Source organism: Schizosaccharomyces pombe (assembly GCF_000002945.2).
Source record: "Schizosaccharomyces pombe strain 972h- genome assembly, chromosome: II".
In the NCBI taxonomy this organism is placed as follows: Eukaryota; Fungi; Ascomycota; class Schizosaccharomycetes; order Schizosaccharomycetales; family Schizosaccharomycetaceae; genus Schizosaccharomyces; species Schizosaccharomyces pombe.
In genome coordinates, this window is record NC_003423.3 from 771,035 (window position 1) to 783,707 (window position 12,673).

At 35.3% G+C, this 12,673-nt stretch overlaps 5 protein-coding genes, 9 long non-coding RNA genes and 1 other non-coding gene across 15 annotated transcripts, besides 1 other annotated feature; 7 read left to right on the top strand and 8 right to left on the bottom strand.

Moving 5' to 3' along the window:
• Nucleotides 1–32: 32 nt before the first annotated feature.
• On the bottom strand, nucleotides 33–574 carry SPOM_SPNCRNA.4867. The gene has a single exon (NR_194223.1). It is a non-coding gene; the product is annotated as a non-coding RNA (long non-coding RNA).
• SPOM_SPBC577.11 (uncharacterized protein) lies at nucleotides 260–2,308 on the top strand. The gene is made up of 3 exons (NM_001021216.3): nucleotides 260–541; nucleotides 722–821; nucleotides 952–2,308. Exons 1-3 carry the CDS (start codon nucleotides 284–286, stop codon nucleotides 1,311–1,313), a joined length of 720 nt encoding a protein of 239 aa, NP_595309.1. The 5' UTR covers nucleotides 260–283; the 3' UTR covers nucleotides 1,314–2,308.
• Nucleotides 966–1,625, bottom strand: SPOM_SPNCRNA.4868. The gene has a single exon (NR_194224.1). It is a non-coding gene; the product is annotated as a non-coding RNA (long non-coding RNA).
• On the bottom strand, nucleotides 1,876–3,082 carry SPOM_SPNCRNA.4869. Its single transcript, NR_194225.1, has one exon. It is a non-coding gene; the product is annotated as a non-coding RNA (long non-coding RNA).
• Nucleotides 2,333–4,455, top strand: dph6 (endoribonuclease). The gene is made up of 2 exons (NM_001021217.3): nucleotides 2,333–3,451; nucleotides 3,547–4,455. The coding sequence occupies exons 1-2, from the start codon at nucleotides 2,446–2,448 to the stop codon at nucleotides 4,359–4,361; spliced, it is 1,821 nt and encodes a 606-aa protein (NP_595310.1). The 5' UTR covers nucleotides 2,333–2,445; the 3' UTR covers nucleotides 4,362–4,455.
• SPOM_SPNCRNA.4870 lies at nucleotides 3,493–4,686 on the bottom strand. The gene has a single exon (NR_194226.1). It is a non-coding gene; the product is annotated as a non-coding RNA (long non-coding RNA).
• On the top strand, nucleotides 4,687–7,687 carry syj2 (inositol-1,4,5-trisphosphate 5-phosphatase 2). The gene is made up of 4 exons (NM_001021218.3): nucleotides 4,687–6,972; nucleotides 7,018–7,236; nucleotides 7,282–7,333; nucleotides 7,384–7,687. Exons 1-4 carry the CDS (start codon nucleotides 4,739–4,741, stop codon nucleotides 7,546–7,548), a joined length of 2,670 nt encoding a protein of 889 aa, NP_595311.1. The 5' UTR covers nucleotides 4,687–4,738; the 3' UTR covers nucleotides 7,549–7,687.
• On the bottom strand, nucleotides 4,850–6,091 carry SPOM_SPNCRNA.4871. The gene has a single exon (NR_194227.1). It is a non-coding gene; the product is annotated as a non-coding RNA (long non-coding RNA).
• On the bottom strand, nucleotides 6,236–6,476 carry SPOM_SPNCRNA.4872. The gene has a single exon (NR_194228.1). It is a non-coding gene; the product is annotated as a non-coding RNA (long non-coding RNA).
• Nucleotides 7,688–7,714: 27 nt separating the features above from the next.
• Nucleotides 7,715–8,937, bottom strand: spa1 (ornithine decarboxylase antizyme spa1). Its single transcript, NM_001021219.3, is given in 2 exon segments — nucleotides 7,715–8,633; nucleotides 8,635–8,937. Coding segments are annotated over 2 exon segments (681 nt in total). The 5' UTR covers nucleotides 8,836–8,937; the 3' UTR covers nucleotides 7,715–8,153.
• On the top strand, nucleotides 8,549–9,022 carry SPOM_SPNCRNA.4873. The gene has a single exon (NR_194229.1). It is a non-coding gene; the product is annotated as a non-coding RNA (long non-coding RNA).
• A 542-nt stretch (nucleotides 9,023–9,564) lies between these two features.
• sim3 (CENP-A chaperone, NASP family, Sim3) lies at nucleotides 9,565–11,449 on the bottom strand. Its single transcript, NM_001021220.3, has one exon. The coding sequence runs from the start codon at nucleotides 11,226–11,228 to the stop codon at nucleotides 10,038–10,040; it is 1,191 nt and encodes a 396-aa protein (NP_595313.1). The 5' UTR covers nucleotides 11,229–11,449; the 3' UTR covers nucleotides 9,565–10,037.
• On the top strand, nucleotides 9,946–11,367 carry SPOM_SPNCRNA.4874. Its single transcript, NR_194230.1, has one exon. It is a non-coding gene; the product is annotated as a non-coding RNA (long non-coding RNA).
• A 256-nt stretch (nucleotides 11,450–11,705) lies between the features above and the next one.
• On the top strand, nucleotides 11,706–12,139 carry SPOM_SPNCRNA.327. Its single transcript, NR_150736.1, has one exon. It is a non-coding gene; the product is annotated as a non-coding RNA (long non-coding RNA).
• Nucleotides 12,016–12,619: a sequence feature (RNA overlapping with rRNA (SPOM_SPNCRNA.4875) was converted to a misc_feature.).
• On the top strand, nucleotides 12,219–12,464 carry SPOM_SPRRNA.31. Its single transcript, NR_151417.1, has one exon. It is a non-coding gene; the product is annotated as a 5S ribosomal RNA (ribosomal RNA).
• Nucleotides 12,620–12,673: the final 54 nt, after the last annotated feature.

Below are 12,673 nucleotides of genomic sequence, written 5' to 3' on the forward strand. Positions count from 1 at the left end.
TATTTAACTACTATACTTTGTTATAATCATGAACTGGGTAATACTTAGGCCATTTTAAATGGTACATTCTTTAAACCAAACGATCGCACACAGTGGCAAAGGTGAAAATTTCCAACAGCTGACAAACTACTCATAAATATTATATTTTGTTTTAAAAATGATATAAAAGAGAAATGTTGGAGTCTTTTGTTGTATTGACGATTTTATTGAAGCTACGTACGACTAGGACCTACTACTACTACCCTAAAAATTTAACCTCACCATTAGCCAACTAGACCATTGAATGCAACAAGATCTTTTTGGTTCAGATTCAATATGTCCAATCTCTTCGGACGATGTTTTGAAAGCGACAGATCCTAATTTTGAGAGTTGGAGAGAGAGGATCGTTCAGGACGCCTTGAAAATTGTCGAACAAATTCCTAAATGGAAACACCTTGGAAATCATGATGGAGTTGCGCTATACGAAAAGGCACCTGCTTATACTGGACATACATGGTATGGTAGGGTGTCTAAACATACACGTTCCCTGAAAACTTTCAAGGTAAGTTCTTACAAGTGTTGGATAGTGGTTTGTAAAATGGTTCCAAAATTTACCTCTGTATATACAACGTACTGGAGACTCTAATACCATAAAATAGGAATAACATTAGTCCTTTGATAACTTGAGAAATCGATTTTTCAACCTATTCATCCATCGCACTAAATGCTAACAACAGCTTAGAAAGGATTGCTATACGAACATATCAAAAAGGAAGCTGATTATGATCCATTGGTATTTTCAGCACATCAATTGGAAACTATTATCGAGGATGAAATTGAGAGTACGTTTGAAATGTCATTTAAGCGAGTAATGTATCTTCCTTCATGGATGAAAAAATTTTTATTTCAAGCATACATTATTTGCTTATATTTACCATTATTATTGTATTTAATTACTCACATTTGTTTCAGTTTGGATGTACAAGTACAAAACCCCTTGGTTCTTTCGGAATCGAGTTTACAGACAATTGGTGGTTTCTGTGATGCTGGACCCGGATTCTTTTATTGTTCTTCAAACTCCAGTTACATATCCAGGTTCCTCCAGTGGAGGAGGGAATGGTGTCGTTGCTCTTTATGACTCTGTTGACTTTGTTTCTAAGAAACTGGACGGAGATGGTAAGGAAGAGGGTGTTTTATGGATTTGCGCTGTCCGTAATGATTATGGAAGTATGTTTTCTGGATTGTTTTCTGATACAACGTTTACAAAATCATTGGTGCGTCAGGTGAAGCTTTACAATGAATGGTTAAATCGAACGTATCCTCGTAAAGGATAGCAAAAGTTTTGCTGTTGTTCAAAAGTTTCTTAATACCATTTCGCATGCAGAGCTTCATCTTTTACTTTAGAGTTTCCCATTCCTTGTTCATCGCAGTGACCTGCCTATCTTTTACTCAGCGAGTTATGCCCTTGGATTATTAGTAATCATGCATTAGAATGCCACTTGATGTCTGTGTCCTTTTACCTTCTGTTTTCGTAAGTCCTTCAGTACTTTAACTTATCTGCTTTTGAGATTAAACTTGTTATTTATTTTGATTATTGCTTTAATATGTGTTTTATGGAACCAGAATCTTTCCTAGAAGGTTAAAAGGTTTCTCAGCCCTTTTAAATGTTTGGTTTCATTAAAGCTTAACACTACGGGACTCTGTCCGTAGAATTCTTGCCTGTTATTAAAAGAAGATCAAGTTGTCAATTATTTAATACTTCAAATAGACAGTTTATGATGTCTTATATTTCATAAATTGTAGTTTATTTTTTTTTTAGCTTGTACATGCTTTATCAATTGCTATTTGAAATCTGGTAATTTCATAAACGCATTTAGGTTTTTTTTATGCATCGTTGCCGGTTTTTGTTGGTTGTTACCCTTAATTTTGCTCTTCTTTCTGCCTCTTTTTTTCCTTGGCAGTAATTTTTTTATCTGTTTTATTTCGTCCTTCACTTTAATTTGCACAAACTGCTGAGCGGTTTTAGTGCTGTGAATGATGAAATAAAGCGATAGTGTTATATTCCTGAAGTATATCTTTGCTAATTTTTAGTTCTTTCTCCTTTCATTGTTCATTAATGGAAGATTGCTTTGTTTATGTTCAGCCGCAAGCGTCTTTTCATCATGAACCTTTCTATCCTCATCCTACGTTACTGTGGAGATCGGAGCTATACTTTACGTGTTGGTTTCAAGCATAAAGTTTTAACATTTAAATTTTTTGTCTTAATTTGTATTATTAGATTTCGAGTTCTTTTAGTTTATTTAGTCAATATATCTTGATCATTGATAAATACCGTATTGTAGTAATGTCGTTATTTATATATGTTTTTGAAGTAAACAATTAATGTTGCCATATACAAACACGAAGAAAGCTTGAACTGAAAAATAGGGAAATTTACAAGTATTTTAGAGTTAAGAAAAACCATTAATGAAGGTCTTAGGGCTAATCAGCGGTGGAAAGGATAGCTGCTTCAACTTGATGCATTGCGTCTCTTTAGGCCATGAAGTAGTAGCCCTAGCAAATCTTCATCCTGAAGATGGTAAAGATGAGATTGACTCTTTCATGTACCAAAGTGTTGGACACGATGTAATTCCATTGTATGCTGAATGCTTCGATCTACCGTTATATCGAGAGAAAATCGGTGGACAAAGTATCAATCAAAACTTGGATTATCAATTTACAGAAAAGGATGAAACAGAAGACTTATATAGACTCATAAAGCGTGTATTGACAAATCATCCAGATCTCGAAGCCGTTTCTACCGGCGCTATACTTTCCACATATCAACGGACTCGAGTAGAAAATGTTTGCAAACGGTTAGGTTTGAAAAGCTTGTCTTTTCTTTGGCAAAAAGATCAGGAAAAATTACTCAACGATATGGTTGTTTCTGGTTTGAATGCCATCTTGATCAAAGTAGCTGCAATTGGCCTTACGAGGAAGGATTTGGGGAAATCTCTAGCTGAAATGCAAGATAAACTTCTTACCCTAAATAAAAAATTCGAACTGCATCCTTGCGGTGAAGGAGGTGAATACGAAACATTGGTTTTAGATTGCCCATTGTTCAAGAAGCGAATTGTTTTGACTGATAAAGAGGTTGTTGAGCATTCTTCTGGGGAAGTCTGTTATTTGAAAGTTAAGGCCTGTGTTAAAGATAAGCCTGAATGGCAACCTATCTCGCTGAAAAGTGAATTAGTTCCAAATGAAGAATTACTTGGGGAAGAATATTCACATATTTATCATACTATATCTAAAAAATACGAACTTATTGACGATCAAGAGGAGACGCCTACTTCTCTTATCCCAATTCCTCTTCGTGAAAGCGCCTTTCAGCAAAAAAAGGGCTCATTTTTAGTATTGGGTAATGTGGTTGCTACCAAAGGATCTTATAACACGTTTCAAGGTGAAGCTGAATCTGCTATAAACAACTTAAATGGTAAGTTACATATTGATTGTCTTCGTTAATCATATTCTTGATTCGGCTATGCCACCGAACATTTCCTTTAAACCGCTAGAATACTAACTTCCTAGAACTGCTTGGTACATATGGATATTCTAACAAAAATGTTTACTTTGTAACCGTCATTTTATCTTCCATGTCTAAGTTTGCAGAATTTAACTCTGTTTACAATAAATATTTTGATTTCACGAACCCACCTTCCCGGTCTTGCGTCGCAGCTCCTCTAGCTAGTGAGTATAGGATAGTCATGTCCTGTATTGTTGGAGATGTAACCGAGAAAAGAGCGCTTCATGTTCAAGGGCAAAGTTATTGGGCGCCAGCCAACATTGGTCCATATTCGCAGTCGATCTGTGCAAATGGTGTTGTTTTCATTTCTGGACAAATTGGTTTAATACCATCAGTTATGGAGTTAAAACTTCATGACAAAATATTTGAGATGGTACTGGCTCTTCAACACGCAAATCGTGTTGCAAAAGCAATGCGAGTAGGTTCACTCATAGCATGCTTGGCATATGTTTGTGATTCTCGTGATGCGGATTGTGTTGTTAAAATTTGGTCAGAATATACAAAAAATACTGGGGAGTCAAGTCCTGTTTTGGTTGCGTTGGTTGATGCCTTACCAAGGAATGCCTCAGTAGAATGGCAATTGCTTTACAATGATAGCTCTTGTGATGTTCCACTTCTAAGTTCACTCGTTACAAATCAAACGCTTTTTGGTTCTGATACAGCATGGGATGTCGCCTTATTGAACCAAAATGGTTTACGAATGGAGTCCTCCTTTATTCATCATGAACATCCTTCCGCATATGCTATCGTATTGAACAATGCATTTCCAAATTCTCAGTTATTACACGTGCGTTATACAGCTAGAGATCAAAATGTATAACTTAATGTACATAGGAATTAGATTGTAATGAAATGGTCGAACTTAGCTTTTACACAACTTTTTTTACTGTTTTCATATATACAGGCCAAATTAAAACGCTAAAAAGCGTATTTCTTACGCATATATATTCGGTAGTTTGGCAATTTGTATAATATAATTGATGATAACAAGCTGAAGTTTATCAGGTTTTCAACCAATACGATTAAATAAATATTTTCAGGACATTCCTTTTGTTTCAACGCTTAAATTTAACTTTTTCACTGGAAATCTACAATACTTGCTAGCTATGTGTATCTCCTTACTGCGTCAGTATATCTACGTATTTAGTGTCTACCATCCACGCAAAGCAGGAAATAAGCATATATTTATTTCCTGCCATGCAGTGCTATCTCAAACGAAAAGAAAGATCTGTTGCATTTATTACAGAGAAATATGCGGCAATTATTCAAAAACCGTCTGTTAAGGATTCTGATTGCATAATAACATTCACTTGTATCTCACTTGAAGAATTCGAAAAGATAAAGGAATATGAATTACTTTTTGGAGGAGAGAAGATATTGGGAACCCTTGGGTTGTTTAATTATGTATGTGAGGATATGAAAGAAGGCGTTTTCCTATGCGTTGCCCGGAAAGCAAAACTAGTGCTTCGAATTGGTAATAGAGACCCAATTTCGAAACTTGAAAATGTCTCCTTCATCTCTTTAGATCAGGAATTATGGGATGAAGAGTTGTTCGAACCCATGCCTCGTAATAGTTCACCAAGCTCTACTTTTTCGACAAGCACTTCTGACTTGAATAATATTGAAAAAGATAATTTGGTTAATAGCGAATATTCTAGTAAATACTCTTCAACTACTAGGATATATCCATATCATTCCCTTTCTCAATTGACCGATTTGCTCACCGATGGTTCATTTTATGTCTCTACAAATATTTCTTGCTTTTCAAGGTTTCAATCCGAGCAGCCTTATGGTCCCAAAGATATTTATTGTTGGAATAGATTTCTCATAACGGAATTGGATAACCACTTCTCTGAAGCCCATATTTTGGAGAAATTCCCGAACCTGTTGCTCCATTGCTTTCGGGGTTATGTTGAGAGAATGTTCATTGATAGTATGTCTATGAGTATAATCTCCAAGGTATCTAGTTATGGCTCTCGGCAAACATACCCTCCCTCTGGTATTGATGATTCGTCTTATTGTTCTATGTTTGTGGAGACAGAATTTATTGTCGAGATCGCACAAACGGTCTTTAGCTTCGTACAAGTTCGAGGGACAGTCCCATGTTTCTGGGAGGAACAATTCTCTTCTTGGTATGGACCCTCTATTTCTTTTTTGAGATCTTCGCAGGCAAGTCAAAGTCTATTTAATTTTCACTTTAGTAAGCTATACAAAGCTTATGGTGATATATATGTAATCGATCTTTTACAAACAAAAGGCTTTGAAGCTTCGCTATATGAAGCTTACAAGCATCACCTTATGCTTCTACCTTTTCCTGCCGTTGTCAAGAAATTCCACTTTACACCTGATCCTGCTCGTCCTGACATTGATCCACGATTAGAGACCGATTTGGCCGACGATTTAAAAGAGATGGGCTATACTCAAAAGTCTATTGAAAATGACATGTTGGAATCTTTCCAAAAAGGAGTGTTTCGGATTAATGATTTGGATTGTCTGGGACGCACAAACGTTATTCAGTATCAAATATCTCGATTAGTATTAAAGGATATATTTTTTAACCTTCAAATAGGAGTAACTTTCAATATTCTTGAATACCTAAGACATCTCTGGTCTAATAACGGTGATGCTATTGCGAAACTAATTACAGGGGTTGGCTCCATTGGTTCAAGCGCTACCCGTAGAGGTCGTAAATCTATTGCGGGATCTTTAAGTGATATATCCAAATCTTTTGGCCGCATGTATGTTGGAAGATATCCAGACGTAGAATCTCAAAATGCCATTTTATTGCTGTTGGGATGTTTTCCGAATCAAAGTCCCGTACTCATATCTGAATCCGTGTCTTCTTACATCCAAGGTGTGCTAAGACAACGTCGTTCTGAATATAGAGTCGAAAGGGATTTTAGCATATTTTCGTCGACATTTAATGCAAATGGTAAAGTACCCAGCACTGATGAATTTAAAAGGCTGTTACTTCCATTTGGCGAAAGAACTTCCGCTTATGATCTTTACGTTGTAGCGGTTCAAGAGATAATTACCTTGAACATGAGTCATCTTGTTAGTTCAAGCAATCAGAAACTTAGGATTTGGGAAGAGAAAATACTTATGATTCTCAATTCTCGAGATTCTAATAATAAGTATATGTTAATTAGCTCTATTCAAATGGCAGGTGTTTTCCTTGGTGTATTTATACGGAAGGATGATCATCTTGTTGTTTCAAAAGTTACCAAAACAACTCGAAAGACAGGCTTTGGCGGGTTTTCTGCCAATAAGGGTGCCGTTGCAATTGAAATGAATGTTTGCGACTCGGATTTTTGTTTTGTTTCTTCACATTTCGCTCCTAAGGTTAATAATATTTCGGAGCGCAACATGGAGTATACAAGTATATCTGATAACCTTGTTTTTCCATCTGGAATGAAAATTTATGATCATACGTATGTGACGATAAGTATTTAAAAAATCATTACTGACAAACATAGGAACATTTTATGGATGGGTGATTTTAATTATCGTATAGATTCTGATAACGAAGAAGTTCGAAAACTTGTTGAACTGGACGACTTAGACAAGTTGGCTTCATATGATCAGTTATGCACAGAAATGAAGAAAGGCACCGTGTTTCATGGTTTAGTTGAACCACAGTTAACATTTCTTCCTACTTACAAATTTGATAATGGAACCAATGATTATGACACTTCGTACGTTTACCATAAACCAAATCCACACTGTTAACATGGCTATAGAGATAAACAGAGAGTGCCTTCATGGACAGATCGAATCTTGGCCACAAAAAGTGTAAGTTGTAGATATATTTCAATGTAGTGTACCTCTAACCGAAACTTTAGTTTACTAGGAATTGCTATAAATCTTGTGACATTAGATGTTCCGATCATCGTCCTGTATTCGCTACTTTCAGCCTTAAAATATTCAGTACTTGTATGGACAAGAAAGCCGGAATCATAAGAGACGCAAGGATTGCTTATATTAAAAGCAAAAATAGTAATAAATAGTCGTTAACGATTATTTATGATCTACGCCTCCCTTTGCTGAAATTTCGTATTTCCAACTATTTAAAGTGCACATTTAATCTATCTATTTATTTTTAATTTTTGTTTTAAAATAATATATTTTTTTGATGTTTCCTTCGTATTATTAACATATTAAAGAGAGAAAAGCATTCAAACTATATAACCAAAAAACAGGCATAACTTAAAAAAAGGGGTAATAAAAGCAAAAATATGATCGTAAACCCAATCTAAATAAAATCTACAACTAAATCATGAAAAGCCTCGTGAATTGAATAAATTTGGTATTCACAAGGAAGTAATAAATGAACCTGGATTGAATAAATTCTCGCTGACTCTTTCCAAGCACACCTAAGACAAAGTGTAACCGAAGAAAATATTTAATGAAGTTCCATGAAAAATAATAATGGGGGAGGAAGAAATAATATGTTCACAGTTTAACCATGACATGTGATGAGGGGCATATATTTTTATCAATTCAGCTCAATAACAAATTTATCAAAACAACCGAGAAAATTTGCCAGTGTTCTTACTTTGAGATGCAAATAAAGGATGAATCAAAGCTTAAGGATAAACAGATATAGTCTCGTTCACAGCTCCATGCCGAAAAGAGCATGATCGCTACAATTGAGATGTGGGAGAGGCTCAAAACCCACCCAATGTAAGCTTTTTACTAAATAAGGGAGAGAACTGTTATTTTTATCAACGAATAATACCAGCTTCGAGCAGTGAAGCCGATCCACGGCTAAGTCTATGATGGCAACTAATCCTTCTTTCAAATGAACGTCTTCCCAACTTTCAGGTATTAAAAATAGAGTCTTCGATCCATCCTCTTCAGTCCGAACTATCCCATGCCAATAGTTCATGGATTCTGCAACACCGATCCTTTCATCACAATCATATTTTCCTCTATGTCTTGAATTGCCTTCCTCTTCATTTACCGTCTGTTCCTTCAGTATGCCGGAGGGCTTAGGCAAACACGTTCGAAAACTGTCACTAATCCAACGTGGAACATGGCGACGCCTCTGCTGCTTAAAGGCAGCACGAGGTCTTGAGCGCTCAAGCGCCTCAGGAGCACCATTCCGCGCCCCCTGCCGGCGTAGAGCCATAAACAAACATTTGATCCTTCGTGGTACATAAAGCTAACGTGTTGCGTCGGCGTCCATGTGTATGATTTTGCCCTCGTGGGTTTGGTGCAAAGTGAGAATTTAAAATATCGGCGTCAGCATCATCCACATTTGACAATTGGTACATTCGATTCCTAAACGCCATATTCTAAGATATTTCTTACTTAAACTTTGGCGTATGATGCTTGGATTTGGGGATTGATTTAAAAAAAACCAATAATGAAAACTTGTTTTGTTGTATGTTCTTGCAGACTCCGTAAGTAGGTATGTGAATAAATTGCTTAGATAGTAGAACAAGTTAGAGTGCACAAAATATATATACGGTAAATGTGATTACAATTCCTATAGGTGAACAGCGCTACAATACGTTATAAATCACTATTTGGATTCTTTATCTAGAGCCGTTTCTACGGATATAGATAAATAGTTATCTAAGAAAGGTCGTTTTTCCAATCTGAATCCTTAAAAATTAAATTTTAAAGGAATTTACGCCCCTTAAGCTGATTGTGAGATGCCCAAACACTGGCATGATTAAACCATTAAAAAAAATACTACACATTGTTTATTATTATATTCCTGTCTATATCAATATTGTACTTCACAATTAAATTGCCCGTTTAAAGTATCCTTAAGACATTTACAGAGTATGTACCTTGTATGGTATAGTGTTTAGCAGACGGCTTAGATAGCGCTATTTGATATCCATCTTTTATCAAATAGAACAAAAATAATTTTTTTTAGGAGTAAAGGAGTTGGCATTTTAAATTTATGTTTTTTTACTTAAGTTTCCATATTAAATACGTTGAAGACTATAACTACAAGCAATCAAAGTAGCTGTTTAAACATGCTCTTTAAGAACTTTATATAATTATAACGCCATTTTAATTTAGTACTATCAACTGCTTTGATTATCTTATTTTTCAACCTATATAGAAACGTTGCCTTATAAATACCTGCTTAATGCAATATTTCGATTTTACGTGTTTGACACGTACATGAGTAAAAACATATATTTCTTTTCCTTAATTTTTTAAACTGTAGGATCGTAAATTGCAATATCATGTCTCGAACCCGTATGCTTAATGAAAAAGATGCGGAATGGATCTTTCATATATATTTTAGGAAATGACCCTTCATAAGATTCAAATTTGCAAGATAGAAAGAATAGCACATATACATATTTCATTGCGATTATACTAAACAATTCCTTTGTAATAAAGCAATTAAATTTTAGCAATTAAAAAGCTCTTTTGACATATACTCCTAGGAAGCCATTGTGTATGTAAATGAAGAACAGAAATGCTAAACGATTGAGAGCTCTTGCTAACTTCAACTAATTGTGATCAATTAATCCTTCTTTTTCTTATCTTTAGGACCTTCTTTTTGAGAGGAGCTAGTAACTTCTTGCTTCGTACGTTTCCGTTTTACTAATCCACCTAAATCATTGGCATTTTTCACAGCTTCAGCAACAGCTTGAGCGAGACTGCTGCTATCCTTAGATAATAAGGATGACTCATGCATCTTTGACATAACAGCTTCTTCCAAACTTGGCGCGCCATGCTTTAAATCAAGCGTCTTTTGTTCAAGTTCCGATAGCATTTCGCGCAAATTCTCAAGATCGCTAGTTAACGTGCTTTCCTCAGCCTTTTGCTTTCCTTTCCCTTTCTTATCCGTAACTTCATTTTCCCGCTCATTTAAGACATTTTTTAAGATTTCTGCAGCCTTTTCCACATGTTCACAAGCGCGGGACTTGTTAGAGGGATCTTCTGGATTGGTAAACTCAAGTGCTAGTGCAAGCTTATAGTGGGCTTCACTTAAAAGTGTATTATTTGAAACGTTGTAAACCTTTTCTTTCCACTCAAGGGCCGTTTTTAAATCCTGAGAAGCCTGAGAAAAGTTTTCAATTTCGAGAGAAAGTTCTCCCAATAAATCGTAAATATCCGCCAGTCTTATCTTTTCATCCTTACTGTCAGGATAAGCATCTACTGCTTTTGACTGCATGACTCTTGTTAGATCTAGCACCTCCCAAGCAACGTTAAAATCGTCTTCATCTTCTTCAGAAGCTGGAGATGCTTCGTTTGTTTCTTTTTCTTCACTTTCCTTCTCTGGATGTGCTATTGATGAATTTTCTTCATTGACGGTATATTTATTTTCAATTTTTTGACCAGAAAATGTGAACGAGCCAATAGCTTCTGGTTCTTCAAAACTTTCGGTTGCTTGAGACACAGACTCCTTGGCACCCAACGCATTTCCCAGGACTTGACTATTTTCAATAGCTATTTGAAACAGAGATTTTCCATACAGCCAAAGAACATTTCTATTCTCCAAACTTTCAGAACCATGAATGGACTCTGACTGCATGAGCGCTTGACCATACTTATCAACGGCTTCCTCATAATTTTTTTGAGCATAAGCCATATTACCTTGAGTGACTAGTTGCTCAATTGCTCGCGAATCCGAAGAAGAAGGGTTTTTGGTATCAGCATCTGTAGCACTATTGCCTTTGCTATTTTCCAGTGTTTTCGTATCAGAAGACATTTTTCGCGTAACTTTTAAAAATTATGAAGTTCAAGACTTCAAGTAATAGGTACGACAATTAGATATTACGCTAGGTCTACCAAAGTGACCCAACAGACTGAATAGTGAAAAAGAAAAAACGACTCGATAATTCACTTTTTTAGATTAGAAATATTAATAAAAATATATTCTGGCTTTTTCTCCTAATAGATAATGAGTTAAAACCACTCTGTTTTGTTCTTAATAAGTAGAGGTGAGCCTTTGCAGATGTATGAATCTATTAGCATTGGCAAGTAATGGGAGTAAGATGAAGCGTATATAGGCGAGCGTTTGATGGCATAACAAGAGCAACAAATTGAACTTATTTGTTTTCCTTTGTTAATAACTCTATTTTAACGATGTATAGGATTCGTTCTGACAGCTTCATTTTTATTCCAGCAAAGCGAAGCAAAACGGATCATTCGCTTCGTGCCAAAACAATGTTGTTTTATGGATTAAAAGATGATCTTCTTAAAGCAGCCATGGCTAAGCATTCATAATACGTGATAGATCATGTTATAGACTTCATCTTTGTAGATCATATAAATGCTTAAGTGTTGAGTCAATGACACATAGACTGTACTTGTCTATTTAATTTGTCTAACGTATTACATTCATAAAAAGCGCGTAAACGTGTTGAGTCTTATAGAAGTTGTTATGACTAGCAATTCAAGAACAAGTCTGATTCATAACATTATTTAACATTTCTTTATTCCATTTCATTTTATTCTTTCTCTATGTTAAAATTCTTGACTTTGCAATATAAACAGACAAATATGCACCAAGTAGCTTGTACAAATAGCTCCTAAACGATCTTTGAATGCATGAAGATAATATTCTATATACCAAGGATTTGAATACTTCACGATCTTACTGTATGAATATATAAACAATAAATAGAAAATTTCTAGTGAATCGACAGTACTCTGACTGATTATTAATTTTTTCTTTAAAATGTTTAAATATTCTACTTTAAACGTCTACGGCCATACCTAGGCGAAAACACCAGTTCCCGTCCGATCACTGCAGTTAAGCGTCTGAGGGCCTCGTTAGTACTATGGTTGGAGACAACATGGGAATCCGGGGTGCTGTAGGCTTCCTTTTATTCTTTTTGCTTTTTGTTTGAGCTCATTTGGGAATAATAATCATTTACCTTGATTCGTACTTATTCATTTCAATACCTTTGCACATAATATTATTGTGTACTATGAATGATATTTTGGCAACCAGGAAATCTTCTTACAAGTCGTAATACGACTTAAAGGGAAGATGTATGGTTTATTTTATTGTCATACAGTAACCTTTATTATTGGATTGGAGTTGTAGTTTCGATTTCATCACAATGAATAACGATACTCTAGAGTGTTTTCCAAGATGTAAACGAGAGAAGGAAAGTGTTTTTTGGATGATTATTAAACTTACTATAA

Bases quoted from the DNA above. Each gene is read 5' to 3' on its own strand.
- SPOM_SPBC577.11 (NM_001021216.3), top strand. From the start codon at position 284: ATGCAACAAGATCTTTTTGGTTCAGATTCAATATGTCCAATCTCTTCG. The intron at 542-721 runs GTAAGTTCTTAC...ACAACAGCTTAG, and splicing joins GTTCCCTGAAAACTTTCAAG to AAAGGATTGCTATACGAACA. The intron at 822-951 runs GTACGTTTGAAA...CATTTGTTTCAG, and splicing joins TATCGAGGATGAAATTGAGA to TTTGGATGTACAAGTACAAA.
- dph6 (NM_001021217.3), top strand. From the start codon at position 2,446: ATGAAGGTCTTAGGGCTAATCAGCGGTGGAAAGGATAGCTGCTTCAAC. The intron at 3,452-3,546 runs GTAAGTTACATA...CTAACTTCCTAG, and splicing joins TGCTATAAACAACTTAAATG to AACTGCTTGGTACATATGGA.
- syj2 (NM_001021218.3), top strand. From the start codon at position 4,739: ATGCAGTGCTATCTCAAACGAAAAGAAAGATCTGTTGCATTTATTACA. The intron at 6,973-7,017 runs GTATGTGACGAT...TGACAAACATAG, and splicing joins ATGAAAATTTATGATCATAC to GAACATTTTATGGATGGGTG. The intron at 7,237-7,281 runs GTACGTTTACCA...ACATGGCTATAG, and splicing joins ACCAATGATTATGACACTTC to AGATAAACAGAGAGTGCCTT.
- sim3 (NM_001021220.3), bottom strand. From the start codon at position 11,228: ATGTCTTCTGATACGAAAACACTGGAAAATAGCAAAGGCAATAGTGCT.